The sequence below is a fragment of the Balaenoptera physalus genome (assembly GCF_965194825.1).
Source record: "Balaenoptera physalus genome assembly, chromosome: 3".
In the NCBI taxonomy this organism is placed as follows: domain Eukaryota; kingdom Metazoa; phylum Chordata; class Mammalia; order Artiodactyla; family Balaenopteridae; genus Balaenoptera; species Balaenoptera physalus.
Genome location: NC_138890.1, coordinates 57,891,685 through 57,911,458, shown reverse-complemented (window position 1 = coordinate 57,911,458; position 19,774 = coordinate 57,891,685). Strand labels below are relative to the sequence as shown.

The 19,774-nt window shown below is 43.5% G+C and overlaps 1 protein-coding gene across 5 annotated transcripts in view; it reads left to right on the top strand.

The window, feature by feature from the left end:
• Positions 1-19,774, top strand: part of ARHGAP26 (Rho GTPase activating protein 26) — a 470,301-nt gene that overhangs the window by 257,475 nt on the left and 193,052 nt on the right. For all 5 annotated transcript variants that reach the window (XM_082454134.1, XM_082454135.1, XM_082454137.1 and 2 more), the window contains exon 13: positions 17,149-17,214. In XM_082454134.1, coding sequence (XP_082310260.1) covers positions 17,149-17,214 — 66 coding nt within the window. The remainder of the gene's footprint in view (positions 1-17,148; positions 17,215-19,774) is intronic.

Sequence of the window (19,774 nt, the reverse complement as noted above, 5' to 3'; positions counted from 1 at the left end):
TTTCTTTTCATTCTTTTTTCTTTATTCTGTTCCACGGCAGTGAATTCCACCATTCTGTCTTCCAGGTCACTTATCCGTTCTTTTGCCTCAGTTATTCTGCTATTGATTCCTTCTAGTGTATTTTTCATTTCAGTTATTGTATTGTTCATCTCTGTTTGTTTGTTCTTTAATTCTTCTAGGTCTTTGTTAAACATTTCTTGCATCTTCTTGATCTTTGCCTCCATTCTTTTTCCGAGGTCCTGGATCATCTTCACTATCATTATTCTGAATTCTTTTTCTGGAAAGTTGCCTATCTCCACTTCATTTAGTTGTTTTTCCTGGGTTTTATCTTGTTCCTTCATCTGGTAGATAGCCCTCTGCCTTTTCATCTTGTCTGTCTTTCTGTGAATGTGTTTTTTGTTCCACAGACTGCAGGACTGTAGTCCTTCTTGCTTCTGCTGTCTGCCCTGTGGTGGATGAGGCTATCTAAAAGGCTTGTCCCTTCCAGTTTGTTTTTAACCTAGTACTTTGACAGAAATCCTTTGTATTTGCATAATGCTCAAGAACCCACTGCAGTTTACCAACTTGTCATTCACAGTGGCAATGAGGGGAAGAGCAGTGATAGGAGAAAGTTTGCAAAGTTGGAATAAGGATCTAGTTATCTGTAGGGTGCAGACATTGAATCTCTGAACCTCATTCCTAAGGGGGTTGACAAAGTTGTATTTTTGCCTATTATAAAAATATTATGAACTCATTGTGGAATATTAAGGAAATTGCAAGGATTTTCAAAAATTCAGTAAAACTCATCTATAATATCATCCCCAGAGATACTTCTTTTCTTCCTTGCCTTTTTTTTTCATGATGTCTTATATTTATTTTGCCAATATCAATATGTATTTTGACTTAACTGGCATTATACTGAATATGCTGTTGGCATTCTGCTTTTAAAAATTCTCAAGCATTTTCCCAGTTGATGAAAGCCATTTATAAATATTGTTTGTAATGGTTGTTGAATGCTCTGTCATAATTTTACATCCTAATTTGTTGAACCATTTCCTGTCAGTGGTCTTGAATGTCCTTTCCAGAGTTTTTCTTTTACGAATGACATCAGGCTGAGCATCCTTGTGCATCAGTCTTTGTACATATTTCAGGTTATTTCCTGTGGGAAGGTCCTGCTGGGTGGACTGGGAGAGCTTTTGTTTCCGTGAAGAGTAGTGTTTGAATGGTGCAGATTATCGTGCAGGCCCTGTGGCCATGGAACTGCAGGTCAGTGCTGGGCCTCTCTAAGCTTCTGTTTCATGGTCTGTAAATGGGGATAAATCACAACCCCTGCCTCATAGCCTTGCTGTGAGGATAACAGCTCAGCACATTATCTGGCATATTAGTGAATAAGTGCCTAATTACCGTTGTTGTTGTCCTTACTGTTATCTGGTCATGCCTCTCCCATATGAGGAGGAAAGAGCACACTGGATTGGCTAAACTGCTTCAGAGGGGAGCAGGGGAGGAGAACAAAGGGCAGCAGCCAACACCCGTGCTGATTCGGGCTTGATGCCTTATGTTAATTCACTGAATCCTCACGACTGCATTTTTCAAAGTGGGGTATGTGCACTGCTGGTGATACCCAAGATCATTTTGGATAGGACCGGACAAACATTTTCAGTTGCCATTTAAATTTATATATTTATTTAATGTGTATTGGGGGCGAGGAACACAAGTAAACATAACCCTCCCCCCCTCCCCCAGTTTTCTAAATGTTACTGCTTAGCACAGTGGTTGGCTTTTTCAGGAAAGGGCCAGGTTTTCAGATTTGCGGTACCGTTTAATTCTGCTGTGGTGGTGTGAATGCAGCCGTAGACAATACGGAAATGCAGGGGGTGGCTTTATTTACAAAACAGGCAGTGGTGAAGTTGGCCCATGGGCTATAAGTTTGTTAACCCTTAGCGTAATACAAAAATAGGTTTTTAAATATTAGTCTATTCAAGACAGCATGAGGTTATGGCAGGGAGCGTGAGTGTGGTACATGGATGGGTACCTTTTGCAGAAATGCTTTTCACAAGTGAGTTGCAAGTGAGCAAACTAGCTTAAAGAAGTCAAGGTGCCAGAGTTGAGAAGTAGTGGAGCTGATGTTCAAACCAGAGTCTGCCTGATTGCCAGCATCATTTCCCCGACTATTCTTGATGTGCATGAGATCTTTGCTCTGCCATGCCATCTGTCATTGTGTGGCCAACCCCTTGGGGCTGGAAGGAGTTTCATCATCAGCCTCCAATACCTAACCCACCTGGCTCTTTGCCACTGAGGGGCCATCCCATGTTCCTTCTTAGTGGGCCTCCTCTTGAGAGCCATCTGTTGCTCCTCACATGTCACGCATGATGCTGGGAGAGCCAGAGTCACACGTTTCAGTGACTCGAGCTTCCCAGGTACAGAACTGTAACATGACCCATTACTCTCCCATGGGCCTTTGACGACACAACCAAAGCTGCTTTATATGTTGTTTCTGTTACATATGCTCGTTCTTTTGGCCGTTATTCAGGTCAGACTCTCTGATGGTGCTGGGTCAAGGCTTTTCTTGTTTCATGAGGACAAGATTGAGCACTGGGAGAGGAGATGGGAAGGGCATCATTACCTTTGCTCTGCTTGCCCGTTGCCCTGCCTGTGGTTTCTGCATTCCCTTCATCTCTCTGCCTCAGCTTCCCTTGATCTGTAAAACAGAAAAAGAGATTGAGTCTTGAAGCTCGCATGGGAAGGCTTGATGGGATCACATGGGTCACTCTTTTTAAAATGTTCTAAAGCCTTCAGCCATCACTAAAAGTCCAGCAGTCTCATGAAAGCAGCGAAGGGCAGGAAAGAGGCTTTTCTTTTGCCTTTTGCTTCCAGTTGCCTTCAGCCTTTTGCTGTGAGAACACCCACAGTTGAGAGGCCGGGGAAGGCCGCCACGGGTAACCAGGATCCCTATGGGATCAGAGCCATCCAGCGGCTGCCAGGTCTCCACTGGTCGGTGCCTTATAAATAGAACATTTCCCCTCTTAAACCTGGGAAGGATAGACGGCATTAGTGGGCATGGCAGCCTGGCCTCCTGTGCGCTGGCCCACGAGGCAGTCAGCTGAGGGCACCTTCCCCTCCAGGTTTTTTTCCGCGCCTGCCAGGCCAGGGTGATAGAAGACAGGTGCTCACTCCTTCCCTGGCCTGTGTTCCCTTCCCGCTGCCCCCAGCCCCTCTCGGCCCTTCTTTCTCCTTTCCCCTCCATGGCAGGTTTCCGTCACCACCACTTTCGTCTCCTGAGCCACAGTCAGGGGAGATGGCCTCATTCTGTCTCTCCGCAAGTGCTGACCCCCTGCACCCTGCTTTTCCTTATGAGTTGTGTGCACGGCACAGCTGGTTGCTGTGGCCCTTGCGGCGCGGCAACACCCCAGCTTGAGTGTGCTGGGGTCTAGCAAGAGAGGAAGGAGAAGCAACGGGTAGTTGTCTCAGAGATACTATTCTTTGGGTTCCCGGCCCTTTTTTTGGGTGACACCCCATCCCCCAAGGACATGGCTGGCCGTGGTGCTCCTCAGACTCACCTGGACAGTCAGAAGCCTTTCTGCTTGTCCTAGATGACACTTCACAAATCCATCCTCTCCTCAGCCAACTTTAGACTGACAGATGCAGCCAGTGTGTGACTTTGCTGTGGCCTAACATCCCCTTCCGCTCAGCGGTGTGGGCTCTGGACAGACAGCAGGCTGCCGCCTGGCAGGTGCCAGCTGCCCCTTGGCATCCCAGTTTGGGCTTCAGCCAAGCAACAGTGAGCAGGTCCCTGGTGGCATCTTTAACTCTTAAAGCCCAGTGTAAGGGCTGTTGAGACAGAGACTGAAAGATTTTCCCCACTGCCACCAAGTGCAGGCTCTTGATTAATGATATCATTAATGGTAAACATTATCATTAGCACATACTATGTAGGGGGCAATGTGCTCAGTGTCTGACCTACATTATATTATTTGATCTCTGTAAGAACCCTATGAGACAGATGGTAGTATTGACCCCATTTTCAGATGAGAAAACCGAGGCTTCATCCTAAGTGCAAACTTGTGGTTACTCAAGATCATTCCTTCCGACCCTAATCAGTGTTCAGAGTGTGAAACTCCCATTCAACATGTAGGATTTAGTGGAGGCTATCAAGTACTGTTGCCCACAGCGGAGGGGTAGGGGGGAGCAGTGAGTAATGGTTGGGAACCTTGGCTCTAGAGTATTATTACACACGTGGGTTGGAATCCCAGCCTCATGGCTTGCTGAGTGTGTGGCCTTGGGAAATTAATTTCTCCAGGCCTCGGTTTCTTTATCTGTAAAATGAGGATAGTTTTACTGCCTACATCATTGGTTTGTTGAGAGGATCAAATGGGATTAGAATGGAAATTCTTAAATCAGTGGTGCCTGGTATTCTAAGCAGTCATTAAATGTTGCCCTCTGCTGTTATTATCAATAACATCATCGTTATCCGAAACCAGAGGCTATTTTTTTTTTTTTTTTTAGTATTCAGGAAGAGTTTAATGATAAGTGACAAAGACTGTGGGTCGAAGATCTTGTTTCCTGTTGTAGCATAACCAAGGTTGGCTGGTGGAGATGGAGTGACAAAATCTCATCTCTTCAGGCTCTGTTTGCTCATTTTTGAAGTAAGAAGGGCAAGCTAGATGCATGCTAGGGTCTAATCCAATTCTAGGACCATTCTGGATTTGCTCTTCCCCTGGCCCACAAGATCCCTCATGATCTGGCTCCTGACAAACTTTCCAACCTCATCGTGTATCCCAACCTCACTCAGCTCCAGCCACGTGGGTCTCTCTTCTGTTTGTTCCAAAACACGAAGCTCCTTCCCAGCTTAGGGCCTTTCCAGTAGCAGTTCCCTCCGCAGGGAAGCCCTTTCCCTGCATCATCACCCGGTTGGCTCTTTTCTGTCATTCAAGTCACCGATTAACGTCTTTAGTTAGTCTGTCCCCAACATCTCAAGCTAAGTTATTCCCACACCCCAGCACTAACTCTCCATCAATCACCCTGATTTACTATCACCTGTCACCATCTGATATTTTCTTGTCTATTTATTTGCTTCTTTGTTCATAGTCTGTTTCCTCTCACTCGGTATAAAACCCCATGAGAGTGAGACATTGTCTTATTGTCTTATCTCCAGTGCCTACATAAAAGCATAGCAGCCACTGAGCTCAGCAAATCCAGTGCTGACCATAGGGACAAAAACAGTGCCTTGGATCTAGACGCAGTAGGATTCCTTTCTGAGAGCCACATCATGGAGTAAAGAGCTCGATTAATGCTACATTTCCCCTTTTTTACTCAATTTAGTAGTTTCAGAGTAAACATCAGGGTGACTATGCACAGACTCCCCATCACAAGAGGTATATTTGTACATCCTTTCTCTCCTGCTGACCTACTTCTCAATGACAAACCATGACTCTTCAGTGACATCTCCATTTATATTGCCTGCCTAACAAGCAGAAAATAGCATATCCACCTAAGGAGACCAGCCCCTCGCTTCTGTGGACAGCTGTGTAGTTCTGGTTCTGCAGATTCTGGGCTTCAGAATCTGAGTGAGGGAGGTTCAAGTCTAGTGGTCAGAGGGCCTAGAGAGTCTGGATGTGGAGCTCTACATGGTGTTCTGTGATGGCAAGAAAGGTTTCAGGGGTCCTGCTACATCAGTTAACTGAACATTAACTGAAGATGATTCAGTGCTGGTTGCTGCCCTGATGCAAGGGCATTCCTTCTCTCCTAATGGAAGAACAGGGTACCAAACAAGACCACAGCAAACATCTGTCTTGGGTCTCTGACCAGACAGAGAAAGCCACCAGAGGCTATTTTTATAAAAGCCTGACACTGGACAGTTTCTTTTAGAGTTCCTCAGAGTGCCTTCACAGACATTGCTTTATTTGATTTCTACCATGCCTGATCTTTGAGATGAGGAAAAGGGTCAGAGAGGTGATGTATGCCCACGTCATACAACTTCATGGTGACTCCAGGTGCAAATCTTAGGCCTCAGATTCTGAATGGCATCTCTTTCCCTGCCTTTTATTGCCTCAGAGTTTGTTGTGATCAAAAAATAGCAAAACCGTTCCTAGGGCAGATAAGATGGGAGGACGGTTAGGTAGAGGCTGGAAAGGGATCTAGCTGGACAGAGGCAATTGGTTTTCCACTTGAAACACTTCCACCTTCGGAAAGCTGGCGGTGATCTCTATTGGTTGAGAAATCAGTGCACAGCCCCCCAGGCCTCAAGGCAGAAAGGAATTGAGGCCACTGGACTGTAATTTGTTCTCAGGGTGTCCAGAGTCCCAGGTAGGTGGCAAATGGTCCTGATTAAGATGGTTCGCATTACCCAGGCTTGTGTGAAGCTGTGCTCCTTCACTGCTATCCTGATTAGGAATTTTAAGGGGGACTAGGAGATTGCAGATGTAAAAGCCCACAAGGAAACAGTCCTCCCTACCCCACCCCTCCCAGCTAATCTGCAGGTCTCAGCCTGTACTGTGCAAGAGCCCAGACGCAGCCACTTTGGCTGCCCGTGTCTGGCTGAGAACTGGAGCAATTTACAGCTGTCTTCGAACCTCCGTTGACTCAGGCTGAGAGCTGGCAGGTTTATTCCAAGCCAGGCAGGGATTTCATCTCTTCTCCTGCTACCTATTTTACTTGCTTTACTCTCAGTCCCTCTCAGATTATTTTTTCTTTATGTGTGTCCCCAGAAACCATGAAAAAGAAGATAGGCTCCTGTGTATGTGGTTGGCTAGGGAAGAAAGTTCTGATTGGTGACGTTCATGTGTAGAGGCCGGGGGATGAATGAGGTCCCTGTCAGTCCTGCTGGTCTTGTGCTTCCCCCTGCAGAGCCCTTGAACTCTAGAAGGTACCAGTGTTCAGCCAGCGGCTCCCCATTGATGTTCCTAGGGTGTGAGGACTTCTTTACCTATTGATTTCTGGTGTCTCTGCTGGTAAAAATGTGGGTTGTATTTGTTGCTTCATTCAGGAAATGTCTATCGAAGCTACAGTAAAGCTGTCAGTCAGGGACTTTATCTGCCTTGTTGAGAAAAGCAGACAGCAAACAGTAAGCAAGCAAACAAAGGGAGGCTTCCAGGTGGAGAGAAGGGCCATGAAAAAGTAAGAGCAAAGGGATAGAGAGTAACAAGGGAAGGGTGGCTATTTTATTTTATTTTTAATTGAAGTATACGTGATTTACAATGTTGTGTTAATTTCTCCTGTACAGCAAAGTGGCTCAGTTATACATATATATACATTCTTTTTAAAATCTTTTCCATTATGGTTTATCCCAGGATATTGAACATCGTTCCCTGTGCTATACAGTAGGACCTTGTTGTTTATCCATTCCATATGTAATAGTTTGCATCTACTCATCCCAAACTCCCAGTCCGTCCCTCCCCTGAAGAGTGGCTATTTTAGACACCAGGAGCAGAGGAGGCCTCCCCCAAGAGGTGACATTTGAGGAGAAACCTGAACAAACAGAGGGAGGGTGGCCTGTCAGGAGCTGGCAGAGGAGCCAGCACGTACAGAGGCCCCCGTGGCAGAGGGGACGAACTAGCCGTGTTCAAGGAGTATCAGGAAGGACCCTTGTGACTGGATTGGCAGAGGCCGGAGGGAGCGTGGTCAGGTAGGCTGGACCATGTGAGACTGTGGTCAGGAGATAGGATGGTGTTGTAAGTGTCATGAGAAGTCCCTGGAGAGTTGTGATCAGGCGAGTGACATGAGCCAATGTATATTTTTAAAAGATGATTCTGGCTGCCGGCAGAGAATAAACTGTAGGGGGCAAAAGGAGAAACAGTTGAGAGGCCATTGGAGCAGTCCAGGCAAAAGATGATGGTGGCTTGGACCAAGGTATTAGCAATGGAGATGGTGAGAAGTAGTTGGATTCTAGGTGTAAGTTATTACTGATGGGACTGGCTAACAGATTGGATGTGGGGTATGAAAGACAGCAAGGAATCCAGGATGACTATTGAAATAAGGCAGCTTGCTGGTAGAATGTGGTACCCTCCCGTCTTGTCCTTTCAGCTAAGTTGAAGGTGGTGTGTGGTACAAGTTAGGACAGTAGTTCCCAAATGTTTTGTTTGTCACCTTCATTATTTTTTTAACATATACATATGCCACCTGTAATATTATTTACTTACTATTTTTTAAAACCAATTCACTCTTTTTAGACTACATTTATTTAAAAAACATATCATGCTTTGTGTGATAAACCAATAAATTTATAATGCTTATTAAAATAAGTGTATAACTATCGCAAATATTTATTTGTGAACTACTTAGAATCATTTCATATACCCCAGTGGCACAAGCCAACATTACATTTTGAGGTACATAGCACTGGTGAATCATTATTATCAAGTGGGGACTGTGGAATAGATATTACCCATTAATTAATAGTCAGTAATCATTTGTATCTGTCTTTAGTGATAATAGTTTTAATTGCTTGGTGTACAGTGTACAGTACAGTGTTATCCGGTGTGATTCTCACACCTACTGAAGCATAGCCTCTGGGAGGGCACCCAGAATCTGCACTGCAACAAGCACGCCCCTGAGTCTGTGGTCTGCTAGATTTGGGAACTGCTACTGGAGTAGAAAGGGCAGAATCCAGAAAATGTGACCCCTGCCCCAGTCCTTTTCTCACTAATTATGTGAACTTCAACGGAAGAGCAGGGAATAGAAGAGGATGAGCCCTGGAGTCAGCCCGAGTTAGAATCCTGGTTCCACCACTCACTAACGCCATAATCACATAGAAGTTCCTTAGCCTTGTTTGAGCCAAGGTTTCCTTCCTACAAAATACGGATGGCGATGATGATGATATGATGCAATTAAGTGCTTAGCCCAGAGCAACGCTGTGTGCTCAGTAAGTGTTACTACTGCCATCATCATTGTTGGTACCACTTAACATCATGAGCCTGGCTTTTCTCATCATAAAAACTTAACAGATATACTGGAAAAATCAAGTAAGCTATAATTTATTAACTTATTCCATAAACGGTAATGTATTGTCCTTCATCATACTTATTTGTGTGGAAACACAGCAAGAAGTTATTAGTAAGAATAGTACTAATAGGTACCCCATGGGATTATTGTAAGGTTAACATGAACTTGGGTATGAAGAGTTTTTCATCAGCTGGAAAGTTTTTTTAATATTATTATTATTTTTTTAAATTTTTTATTTTATTTTATTTATTTATTTATGGCTGTGTTGGGTCTTCGTTTCTGCGCGAGGGCTTTCTCTAATTGCGGCAAGTGGGGGCCACTCTTCATCGCGGTGCGCGGGCCTCTCACTATCGCGGCCTCTCTTGTTGCGGAGCACAGGCTCCAGACGCGCAGGCTCAGTAATTGTGGCTCACGGGCCTGTTTGCTCCGCGGCATGTGGGATCTTCCCAGACCAGGGCTCGAACCCGTGTCCCCTGCATTGGCAGGCAGATTCTCAACCACTGCGCCACCAGGGAAGCCCATCAGCTGGAAAGTTTGATTCAAATATTATGATGTACTGTAGTTACTACATCCTAATATTGTAGTACTGGTAATGACCATTATTGAATATCAAGTAAGTCTCAGTTGCTGTGCATTTCATTTGACCCTTGCAACACTTAGGTGAGTTATCCCCACCACACAGGTGAGGAAGGTGAAGCTTCTCACCTAAGATCATATCCAGCCAGAGGTGGCAGAGACAGGATTCTAAGCCAGGTCTGTCTGGCTTTAAAGCTCAGTGTTCTTTTTCCAGTACATACCGCTTCTGTCTGTGTGACTTCAGTTAATATTAAGGTTCATTCGTATTCCCTGAGTACCTAGCTGGGGAACAGAGTCTAGGGCAGTTGGCAGTGGAGTGGGATGGGACACAGGATTAGGGAGCTGATCTGGGATTAAAAACTGGCTCTGGGTAGTTGCCAAAGTAGAGAACTCACACCTTTCCTGGGCCCACTGGAAGCTTCATGAGGATGGTTTCCCAGGGGCCACAGCCAGGGAGCCCTGGCAGCTCTGGGGCTTCACATGCTGAGGAGAAAGGGTGTGAGCCCCTCTGAGTGTGTGAGCCAATTGGAAATCTCTTCTCCAGATGGAATTTTGTATTCAATTCAATGTGGGTGTTTTTCTTCATGGCTTTTAATGATGCTGAAATTGATTAAATTCAGAATGAGCGAGGCAGGTCGAGCTTTAAAGAGCAAATCACGGAGGGAAATTGAGTAAATTTCTGTGGTGAGAACATGCCCCGGGAACTGTCCATAAAATGTTGGGCCGCTCTCAGCAACTCCAGACAACCTCCTGTATCCATCCGTGTTAAAAGTGCAGCAGTGACTTCCTTTACGTCTCAGTTCTCTTGTTTTTATTTCCAGCAAATTCCATTACTCCCATAAAACACACTTGAAAGGTGGTTTTTTGATCAAAGGAAAGTTGAATAAATTTCCTAGGGAAAGTTTTTCAGACTAGGAAAATCTTGTCGAATACCAGCTTTAGCAAAGTGGTATTTCCATCTAATTCATGCTGAGCCTAATTCAGGTAGGTCAGCTCCTCTCCTTTTGAGAAGGAGAGGTCTGAGGTCTGTTAGAATTCCTGGGATGCACATATGGGGTAACTTTGGGCATATCCCAAAGCATCGTTTTTTCAGACTATGTGTCCATCAGTCAACCTATGATATGGAAAGGTCCCTTCTGTTCAGAATTGGTGATTTGGCCACTTGTTGTCTATTTTCTGGGTGTTGTGAATACTAAGGATTTGGAGATAGGCAACAGCAGGTCAGTAATTTTTAGCAGAGGGGCTCCTGGACCTGAAGAGTGGGTAGCACAAAATTCTAGGGGGGAATGCTCTTGTCTTCTAGAGCTTTCTTGATGCTCAGGCCTGTCTGACTGTTTAGATGGCTCAGTTAGTATGACGTGAAAGAAGTAGCCAGCCTAGTTTCATACCACATGCAGCACAGTGATAGTGATGCCTCAGTGGGCAAGCAGAAGATTTCTAAAAGTGTCCAGGAAACCTAAACTTGATTTTAGCTCTTCTATTCCATGTCTTGGCTTGCACAGCTTTCGTTTTTCCCTTCTCTCGGACTGATTCTTGGGGCTGTACTGCTTGGTGGTAATACCTCTTTGTACTGATACAGGAAGGAAGGAAGTGGTTAGATTAAGCCATTCATTTCTTTATTTAACCTCTATATCCTCACAAAAGATGGAATAGCTGAGGACCAGAAGCTTACTTAACTCATCTGCTTTCATAGGGTTTACATCAGTTGAAGTTTAAAAGGTAATTTTGACTCTAAGACACTGCCCCTCAGCAACTCTTCCTACCATTCAGTCACCAATTTACCTGTCCTTGCATCCAAAATGAAAAATTACACCAAATGAAAAGTTACAGGCTTCCACTTCATTTCTAGCACTATAGGGGACAGTGAAAGACAGAGATATAGTAGTGAATAAAATAAATAAGTAAAGTTATACATGGACCATTACCTTTATGAATGCATATCTAGTTTGGTAGACAGACATTTTTTGCAGGATCATACCATTTATTCATTCATTCATTCATTCATGCCATACCACGCAGCTTGTGGGATCTTAGTTCCCCAACCAGGGATTGAACCTGAGCCCTTGGCAGTGAAAGCGCGGAGTTCTAACCACTGGACTGCCAGGGAATTCCCAGGATTATACTAATAAAGGTAAACCTGTAATTGTGCTGCGTACTCTGAAGGAGAGGTTGATGGCATTATATTCAAGTGCATGATGGAGGCTTTAATCTAGGTGGAGGGGTCAGAGAAGCTTTTATGAGGAGATGATACTTGATGGGGGAGACCTGAGAATTCTGAGTTATTTGGGCCAAGGGGCTCCCAGGTGAAATCCACAGCTTGTGCAAAGGCTGAGGAGAAATCGTGGTCAGTTGGATACTTGGAGAGGAAGCCAGTGTGGTTGGGATGCTGAGACACGGGGGAGGGACTGAGATGAGGCTGGGGCCAGACCATGCAGGGCTGTGTGGGCCATGTTAAGGGCTTGGGTTATCGTCCCAAGAGCCGTGGGGTGTCACTGAGTGTTTAAGCAGAGAGGTGATGTGGTCTGGTTTTGTCAAGGTCATGGGGACTGCGGGGTGGAGGGCAGCTTGGAGGGAGCCAGAGGAGGTGTGAAGAGACCAGTTAGGAGGGCCTTGCAACCATCCTGGTAGCAGATGACCAGGACCTGGTCCAGGACCAGGGTGGGTGTGGTGAAGGCAGAGAGAACTAGATAAAATTGAGACTCAGTAGGAGGTAAAATTGAGGTGATAACTTGGATATGGGGGGTAAGAAAGAAGGGGAGTGCTGAGGGTTAGACTCATGATTTTACTGGAGTTCTCACCCTCTACCATCACCTACATACCTCTTTTGTTTTTTTTGTTTGTGTGTTTTGTTTTTTTTTAAAGGCCAGGCAGTGTCAGATGAGGTAGTGTGAGGTACTAGAAGCTACAGAACAGGGCATTGAAGGTTATGCTAAAATCCTGTCTGTACCTGGCCCGCCAGCCTCCTTCTTTTAAACAATTTGACTGAACCTTACAGTATGTTGTTGTTTTAAGCCCATTGCAGTAAAACAGTCAGTTCCTGAATTTAACCTGCCTCCTTCCTCAGAGTTCATACCCTGGGCATGATAAGCATAAGCCCCAATGGTCTGCCAGGCCTCCTCCTCCCACTTCAGCCCTAATATTCTCCAGGTTGGCTGAGAGTCAAACCACCTGTCTCATGTCCTCCTGTTCTCCAGAGAGCTTTGAGAAAATAGGTTTGTGTGACCCTGGCCCTTTCCTTTCTCTAAAAGTAGACAAATAATGCTTCAAAAGTTGACATGACAGTTAAGAGGATGACCCTTTTCTAACTTGGTGGGTCAGCCTGAGTGTTTGGTGCGAGCTCTGTGAACATTCATTATACAACAACTGTTTGGCCTGCTGCGTGCGTAAACCTGGGCAGAGGTGAGCTCGGAGGTGAGGCAGGAAGGTAAGCTGGTCCAAGCCTTAACTGCCAGACGGTGGGTGTCAGGCCTGGGAGCCACCGGCCCTGCAACAATTCATCACCAGTCAAATTAAGGGAATAATGCAAACCTAGTAGATATTTAATGAGAGATTATTTCTGGAGATTATAAGGATACAGCAATTGCAAATAAATCCCTGACCTTTTCTGAGTCTGGGCTCAGTAAAAGAGCTGAATCACCTGCTTGAAGGGATTAAGGACAGCCGCTTCCATCTGGCGGGCTGCTCAGACTTCTTCTGTCATTAGAAAACTCTGCTCGGTGGTGATGGTGTTCTAAACCTTTTAGTGGAAACTGGATTTTCCAAGTAGGAGATCTCAATTAACTTAGATTATGTACCTGCTGGACAGAGATCAGGACTAATGATCTGGTTATGGATGCACTGTAGTCCCTATCACATCAGTGGTACTCGGTACATGTTAAATAAGAAAGCAGTTGTTCATCATTAGTAACCTAATCATAACATCAGCAGGAAACTCAGGTTGATGAGAGTAGCAGTCAAACCTGTGTACGTGTGTGTGCGTGCGTGCGTGTGTGTGTGTGTGTGTGTGTGTGTGGTGGTGGGGGTACCAGAGACAGAGAGATACAGGGAAGTGCCAGTGCAGGGGGCAGTGTAATAATTTATACCAGTTCCAGTTCAGAGATTTGGAATAATGATAGGTAAACTGTATTTCATGAGTTCCTTATTGGGAACTGTTGTTTGCTATGAATTCCATTTCTTAACACAATTTTGTTTATAAAACTGCAATAATTATCAGTACGCAACTTGAACACATTAGAGGCTAATAGAGAGTTACCTTGCACTCTTAGCATTTGACTTTGCAGTATGTGAATTTGTTATATGTATTTGGACTTAGACATCTAATATATACTAATAAATACTGTTACATGTGTAATGTGGAAGGCCTTTATGTGTAGCATCTGTGTAAGATTTATTTCAAGAAAAGGCGTTTGCTGGTGTAAAACAAAATGGAGAGCTTCTAATGTTGGGAAAACCAAAGAAGGAACATTTATTCAGAGATTTGGTGGGGGGGGGGGACGAGGGGTTGCTTTGCCATTTTCCAAAATAAATAATTGTAGTTAATGTAGGTTAGTGGAAGTTAGTTTTTTTCTGGATATACTTGGGAGGTTCCATTGTGTTCTCTTCCATTAGCTGTTACTTACCTAGAAAAGAATCCAGCTTCCCACAGTTCCATGAGAAAAGGCCAAGGACTGATTTGTCTCTACACGGTTATATCTAGCTTTGTCCATATTTCTTCTGCTAGTTGGGCTGGTGGCTTTATGTGCACATATCTTCTGGCCACTGGGGTCATCACTGTCAGCTGCCAGGTTATTTCCAATTTTTCAAAACTTTTATCCATGTTCACAGGGTAAGGAAGCAAAATACTCTTTGTCCAGAACAGAAGTTCATCAATGCCTAGAACAAGACCATGTTCACAAACCTGCTCTTAAAATTTCCAAATTTGGGATCTGTCTCAGCAGCTCCCCAGAGCACTGTCCACAACTGCAGTTCTTAATCTCCCAAACTTCTTTGACTCTCATTCCTATGCAAGGATCCTCTTAAGCACATCTCAAAAGAAGAACCAAAAGGCTTCAACTGACTATTGAATCACATTATGGACATTTGGGAAACCTCCTTAAGTATAGAAAGTAATTTCCCCTCTAACAAATACTTGCCAGTAGGCTCTGTTCTGACTATTGTATAAAGGAATGAAAATTCTCCCCGACACGTGAAAAGGTGCCTAACATCATTAGTCATTAGGGAAATGCAAGTCAAAACCACAATGAGATAACATTTCACATGCACCAGAATGGCAATAATAAAAAAGACAATAACAAATGTTGGCAAGGATGTGGAGAAATTAGAACCTTCATATGTCGCTGGCAGGAATGTAAAATGGTCCAGTGCTTTAGAAAGTGGTTTGGCATTTCCTCAAAAAGTTAAGCATAGAGTTACCATATAACCTAGCACTTCCACTCCTGGGTACATACTGAAGAGAAATGAAAATATACGTCCACACAAAGATTTGTATGCAGGTGTTCCTAGTAGCATTATTCATAATAGGCAAAAAGCAGAAACCAACAGCTGATGAATGGGTAAATGGAATGGGGTATATCCAGACAATGGAATATTATTTAGTCATAAAAATGAATGAAGTGTATTAATGCTACAACATAGAGGAATCTGGAAAACATTATACTAAGTGAAAGAAACTAGATACAAAAGACAGTGTATCATATGGTTGCATTTATATGAAATGTCCAGAATAGGCGAGTCTATAGAGACAGAAAGTAGGTTTGTGGTTTCTAGGAGCTGAGGGAGTGGGGGAAATAGGGAGTTACTGCTAATATGTATGAGGTTTTTCATGGGGGATGATGAAAATGTTATGTAGAGAGTGGTGATCTATATATTTGTAAATATACTAGAAATTAATGAATTGTAAGCTTTAAATGAGTGAACCTTACAATATGTGAATTATATCTCAATAAGGTCGTTATTTTTAAAAAATCTTGCCTAGATTCCAACAGATATTTAGACTGTGTATTACAGTTTGTTACAAAATTTGGGAAAAGTCTGTGGTATGAGTTGAGTTTCATTTGGAAGAATGATCTCGATCTGAGTCAGAAAGCTTGATACAACACAATTTGCAGACTAAACACTTGGTTCATACTAGAAGAAGCAAGGGATTGAGTTAGTAGGCTCCTTATAGCTTTAAGGGAATAAGAACAATGGTTTGTGTAGCAGGTGGTCTCCAGGAAGAAGAATATTGTTTTCCTCCTTTTCTGGTACTTTACTTACTATCCTAGAGGCCAAGTATATTTATTAATAAGTACCACCAAGTGATAAGTACACATGTAAGAGCAAGAGCTGGATTCTCTTTGGGAAGAGAAGTTTGGGGAAATTAGAATTCCTTTTTAATTTGATTTGGGGAATTTTCAGTTATTTTTTTAAAGGATTTTTTTCTTCATTGGACCTACATTCACCCATATATATTAAGAATTGGAAAGATTCCATTTGGGTTAGATCCTAGCTGAGTTCAAGTTCAGCTCAGTTCTCATATTTTACAAGTTTATTTCTTGCCCTGGGATGATGACAAATGTTTATAAATACTCACCTTCCTCCTTTCTGCCATTCCCTTTTCCACTCGGAACACTGGTGTGTAGAATGTCTTGTCCTGATGTCCTAAGGAGGTCAAAGATGAACCCATTCTTAAAGATTACCACCCACATCTAATCATTGGGTAACCAAAGCATGGGGATGAATTTTGGTGTGTTTCCAGCCCTGTTGCCAGGTTGGCAGTTGGTTCTATGCTGTGGAAAAAGTTGCTGCTATTTGTCATTTATTTTCTTAGTGACATTAGGGGGTTTTGGAGCAGATGGAGAACGCTGTCACCACCTGCTGATTTACCACACAGAGGATGGCTCTTCTGCCTTACTCCTTTTTCCTTAGATAGCTTCTTTGTCCTTGGCTGTTTTAATTTTCTTCCTGGTCACTTTTCCTTTTTTCTAGTCATCTGAGCAGAATTTTATTCCTCTCTTTAACTCAGAGTCACTTTTTTTTTTTAAAGTTTACTTTTATTTTATTTTTCAGTCACTTTTAAGGCAGTTAAGGTTGTACAGGCTCTGGAGCGAGTCTCCCACATATTAACTCTGCAACTTTGGTCAAGATATTTAGCTTTGCCAAATCTCAGTTCCTTCATGTGTAATTTGGGACTCATGATAGTACCAACCTAGAGGACTTGCTAGGATTAAACAAGGTGAGCTCTGTGGAGCACTTACCTGACATTTATTGAGCATTTACTTTATGCTTTTTGAAGGAGACCAACAAGCAGTTAGTCCTACAGCTCCTGATAATAACAAAACAAGTTAAAGTTTGCTTAGTTACTCCTTCAGTCAAGTGCTCATCACTGTGCTGCAGTTTCGTCAGCTGTAAATAGAGGATAACCTTGCAGAGAGCTACCATGAAAATTAAATGAGATAGTATGTGCAAAATGATACTTAGCACTGTACCTGGCATATGGTAAGCTCTCCATGAATGCCAGCAATTTTACATTTTGAATCATTCCTGTACTTTCAGTGGAAAAAATGAAAAGGCTACATGGCCGCACCATGGGACTGAGCCATTCTGGGTTCGTCAAGCACTGTTCCGGGGTTGGTGTGCACGGCTAGCAACTTGACTGCCCCTTTCTTCCTCTTTCAGCTGCACAGTTGGACAGCATTGGCTTCAACATCATCAGGAAATGCATCCACGCTGTGGAAACCAGAGGTAAAGTAGTTCAACAGATGGCATTGTTCTCAGTGAAGGTTACGCATCTGGTGAGGTGGCAGACCTGCTACCTGCTGTTTCCCAATTTCAAGTGACTCATTAACTCTCCAAATGCCGTTGGTGGTGTGTTTCCACAAGTCCTGTTGCTCTGAAGCGCAGGGGCTCTCAACTGATTTAGTCGTCAGCCTCTTCGGCTGCTCAGAAGATTGTTTTAAATGCATGCATGTCAAATACATAGGATTATAAGGAATCCAGTTACTGAAATTCAGTTAAAATACTAAAACCGTGGTTGTGATATAATAATATATGTGTTTCTTTGTTAACACTTTCAGTTACAGCGGTGGGTCTGATAATTAGCATAATTCAGAAATAGTGATAGTTCAGGGTGTCTGTAACAACTGTAACGTGTTCAGAAAATATCTGTGGTTTCTGACCAAGTTGCAGGTACTGCTAATGCTGTGATTTGTTGCTTATATTGCAGTGGAAGGAAATGTTTAATTTCACTTATAGGTTAGTGGAAATAAAGGTGTGGTTGTTTTCCTATGGAAGTTGATAGACACCCTGAATTCTCTAGTGGGCCTCTTGAGGTCTGTAGACCCCAGGTTAGGAACCCTGCCCTGGGCACTATCTGGGTAGGGAGAAGGAGTCAGGCCCCTGTTTTCCTGCCGTGGTGCTGCAGTCAGGCCCTGCCTGTCAAACATTGACCTTTCCTGGGTCCATAGGAACAGCGCTTTGAGGTCAGAGAAGCTGGTTCATCCCCGTGATCTCCATCCCCTCCGCAAAGATCGCCGCAGAGGGGATTCCTCAGTTCTGGCAGTTTTGAGCTTTGAATGCACTGTCTGTTGTACGCAGAGAAAAGCTGATCACTGTCTTTCCACTGGATTTGATTTGAACCATTGTCAAAGATGGGAATCTTATTTATTCTACAGCCTCTTAACCCTCCAGCCCTTTTTATTTGTTTGAGGAAGTTCTGTCTTTTAAAACAGAAATATGCCAGTTCAGAAATATAAGCATGTTTATAAAGGCTATGAAGCACTGAGTAGAGGGGAAGAAAAAAAAAATACCCTTATAAGTTCTATTCCTAGGTATCTAGTCAAAAAGTATTCTTTCCAAGGTAATTATTTTAATGTGTGCTAACATTCTTTTAGATGTTTCCTTATTTCTGCTATACCTTCCTTCAATGAAGAGTTAAGGTAGCTTGCAAAGATATGTAAAATATAGGCAGAGAATGTAAAGTAGTAGGCGAGATTTCTGGGAACTGATCTTGAGGAAATAAGGTCATGGGCCGACTTGAGCCACAAAGATGTTTATACAATGGTGTTAAGGTAAAAAAATCAGAAACTGGCCAAATGTCTCAAAAATTGGTTAAATCAACAGTGTGCTACATGCATGCAGTGAAACACTGAATCACTAAAAATGCAGTAGAAATACATTTATTGGAATCCAAGATTTTCATTATTATATATTAAGTGAAAAATGCAAGTTATGAAAGAGCCTGCCCACTCTGAACTGGTTCTGGGGATAGTGGGGAGGGGAGAGATCATACCTGCACAGGTTGTCAGTGGGTGTCTCTGCTGTTTTTCACTATCTTCCATGGATTTGTCTATTTTCCATAACTGCAGTTTCTACTTTTTTTTAAAGTATGTATTACTAAGGTAATTTTTCAACAGCCATTTGATTTTTGCTCATCATTTTAAAAGAAAAGAATGAGAAATCAGAGGTGCAGGGTTAACAAAGGCAAAGGCATAAAAATGGAGCCAAAAATGAGTGCAAAACAGAAGTCCCCTCCCCTCTACAATGAAGTTCATGTACGTGCCGGAGGTGGGCCGACCACTTTGTCTCTCAGTTTTCAGCCGCCAAAACCAAGAGGGCCACCTAATCATTTAAAATCCTTCACAGAATCTGTGTGATAAATGCAAACCCATAGCTCAGGAGGATGACTTTTTCTGATATAAAACCAGAAACTATGTGCAATAAGCAGTAGAGGAAGAAGAGGGTCACCAGTTGGTCTGGTCTCTTAGCCTCTGCCTCCTTGTCCCCTCCCCCTCTAAAATGAGGATGAACATGATGTATTGTAACAGCTAGAGAAGTTTTCATTTAGCACAAAGAGGAATCAAGGACAGTGTGTGTTAAATGCCATTTTTGCATAAATGCTTGGAAGGAAGTGGGTTGTCTCCCTACTGCAGTACGTGTATGTACACACATATTGGTGGTGACCAGAGGTGAACAGACTTCCCGTACTCTCTGAGGTCTGTTAATCATCCAGCAGGAGCTGGGAGTGTGTCAAGCTCCAGGAAAGCACAAGGACAAAAGAAGTAGAGATGTTTCAGAAAGGATAAGCCCTTCAAGCCACCACATGACTGAATAATGGTTCTGCTACTCAGTAACTTGGGGCCCATCCCTTAGGAGACCCGGGGTCTCCTAGCCGGTGAAGCAGGCAGGATGATGTACATGCTTTTTTTTTTTTTTTTAGCTGCATTGGGTCTTCGTTGCAGCACGCAGGCTTCTCTCTAGTTGCAGTGCGTGGGCTTCTCGCTAGCTGTGCCGCGTGGGCTTCTCT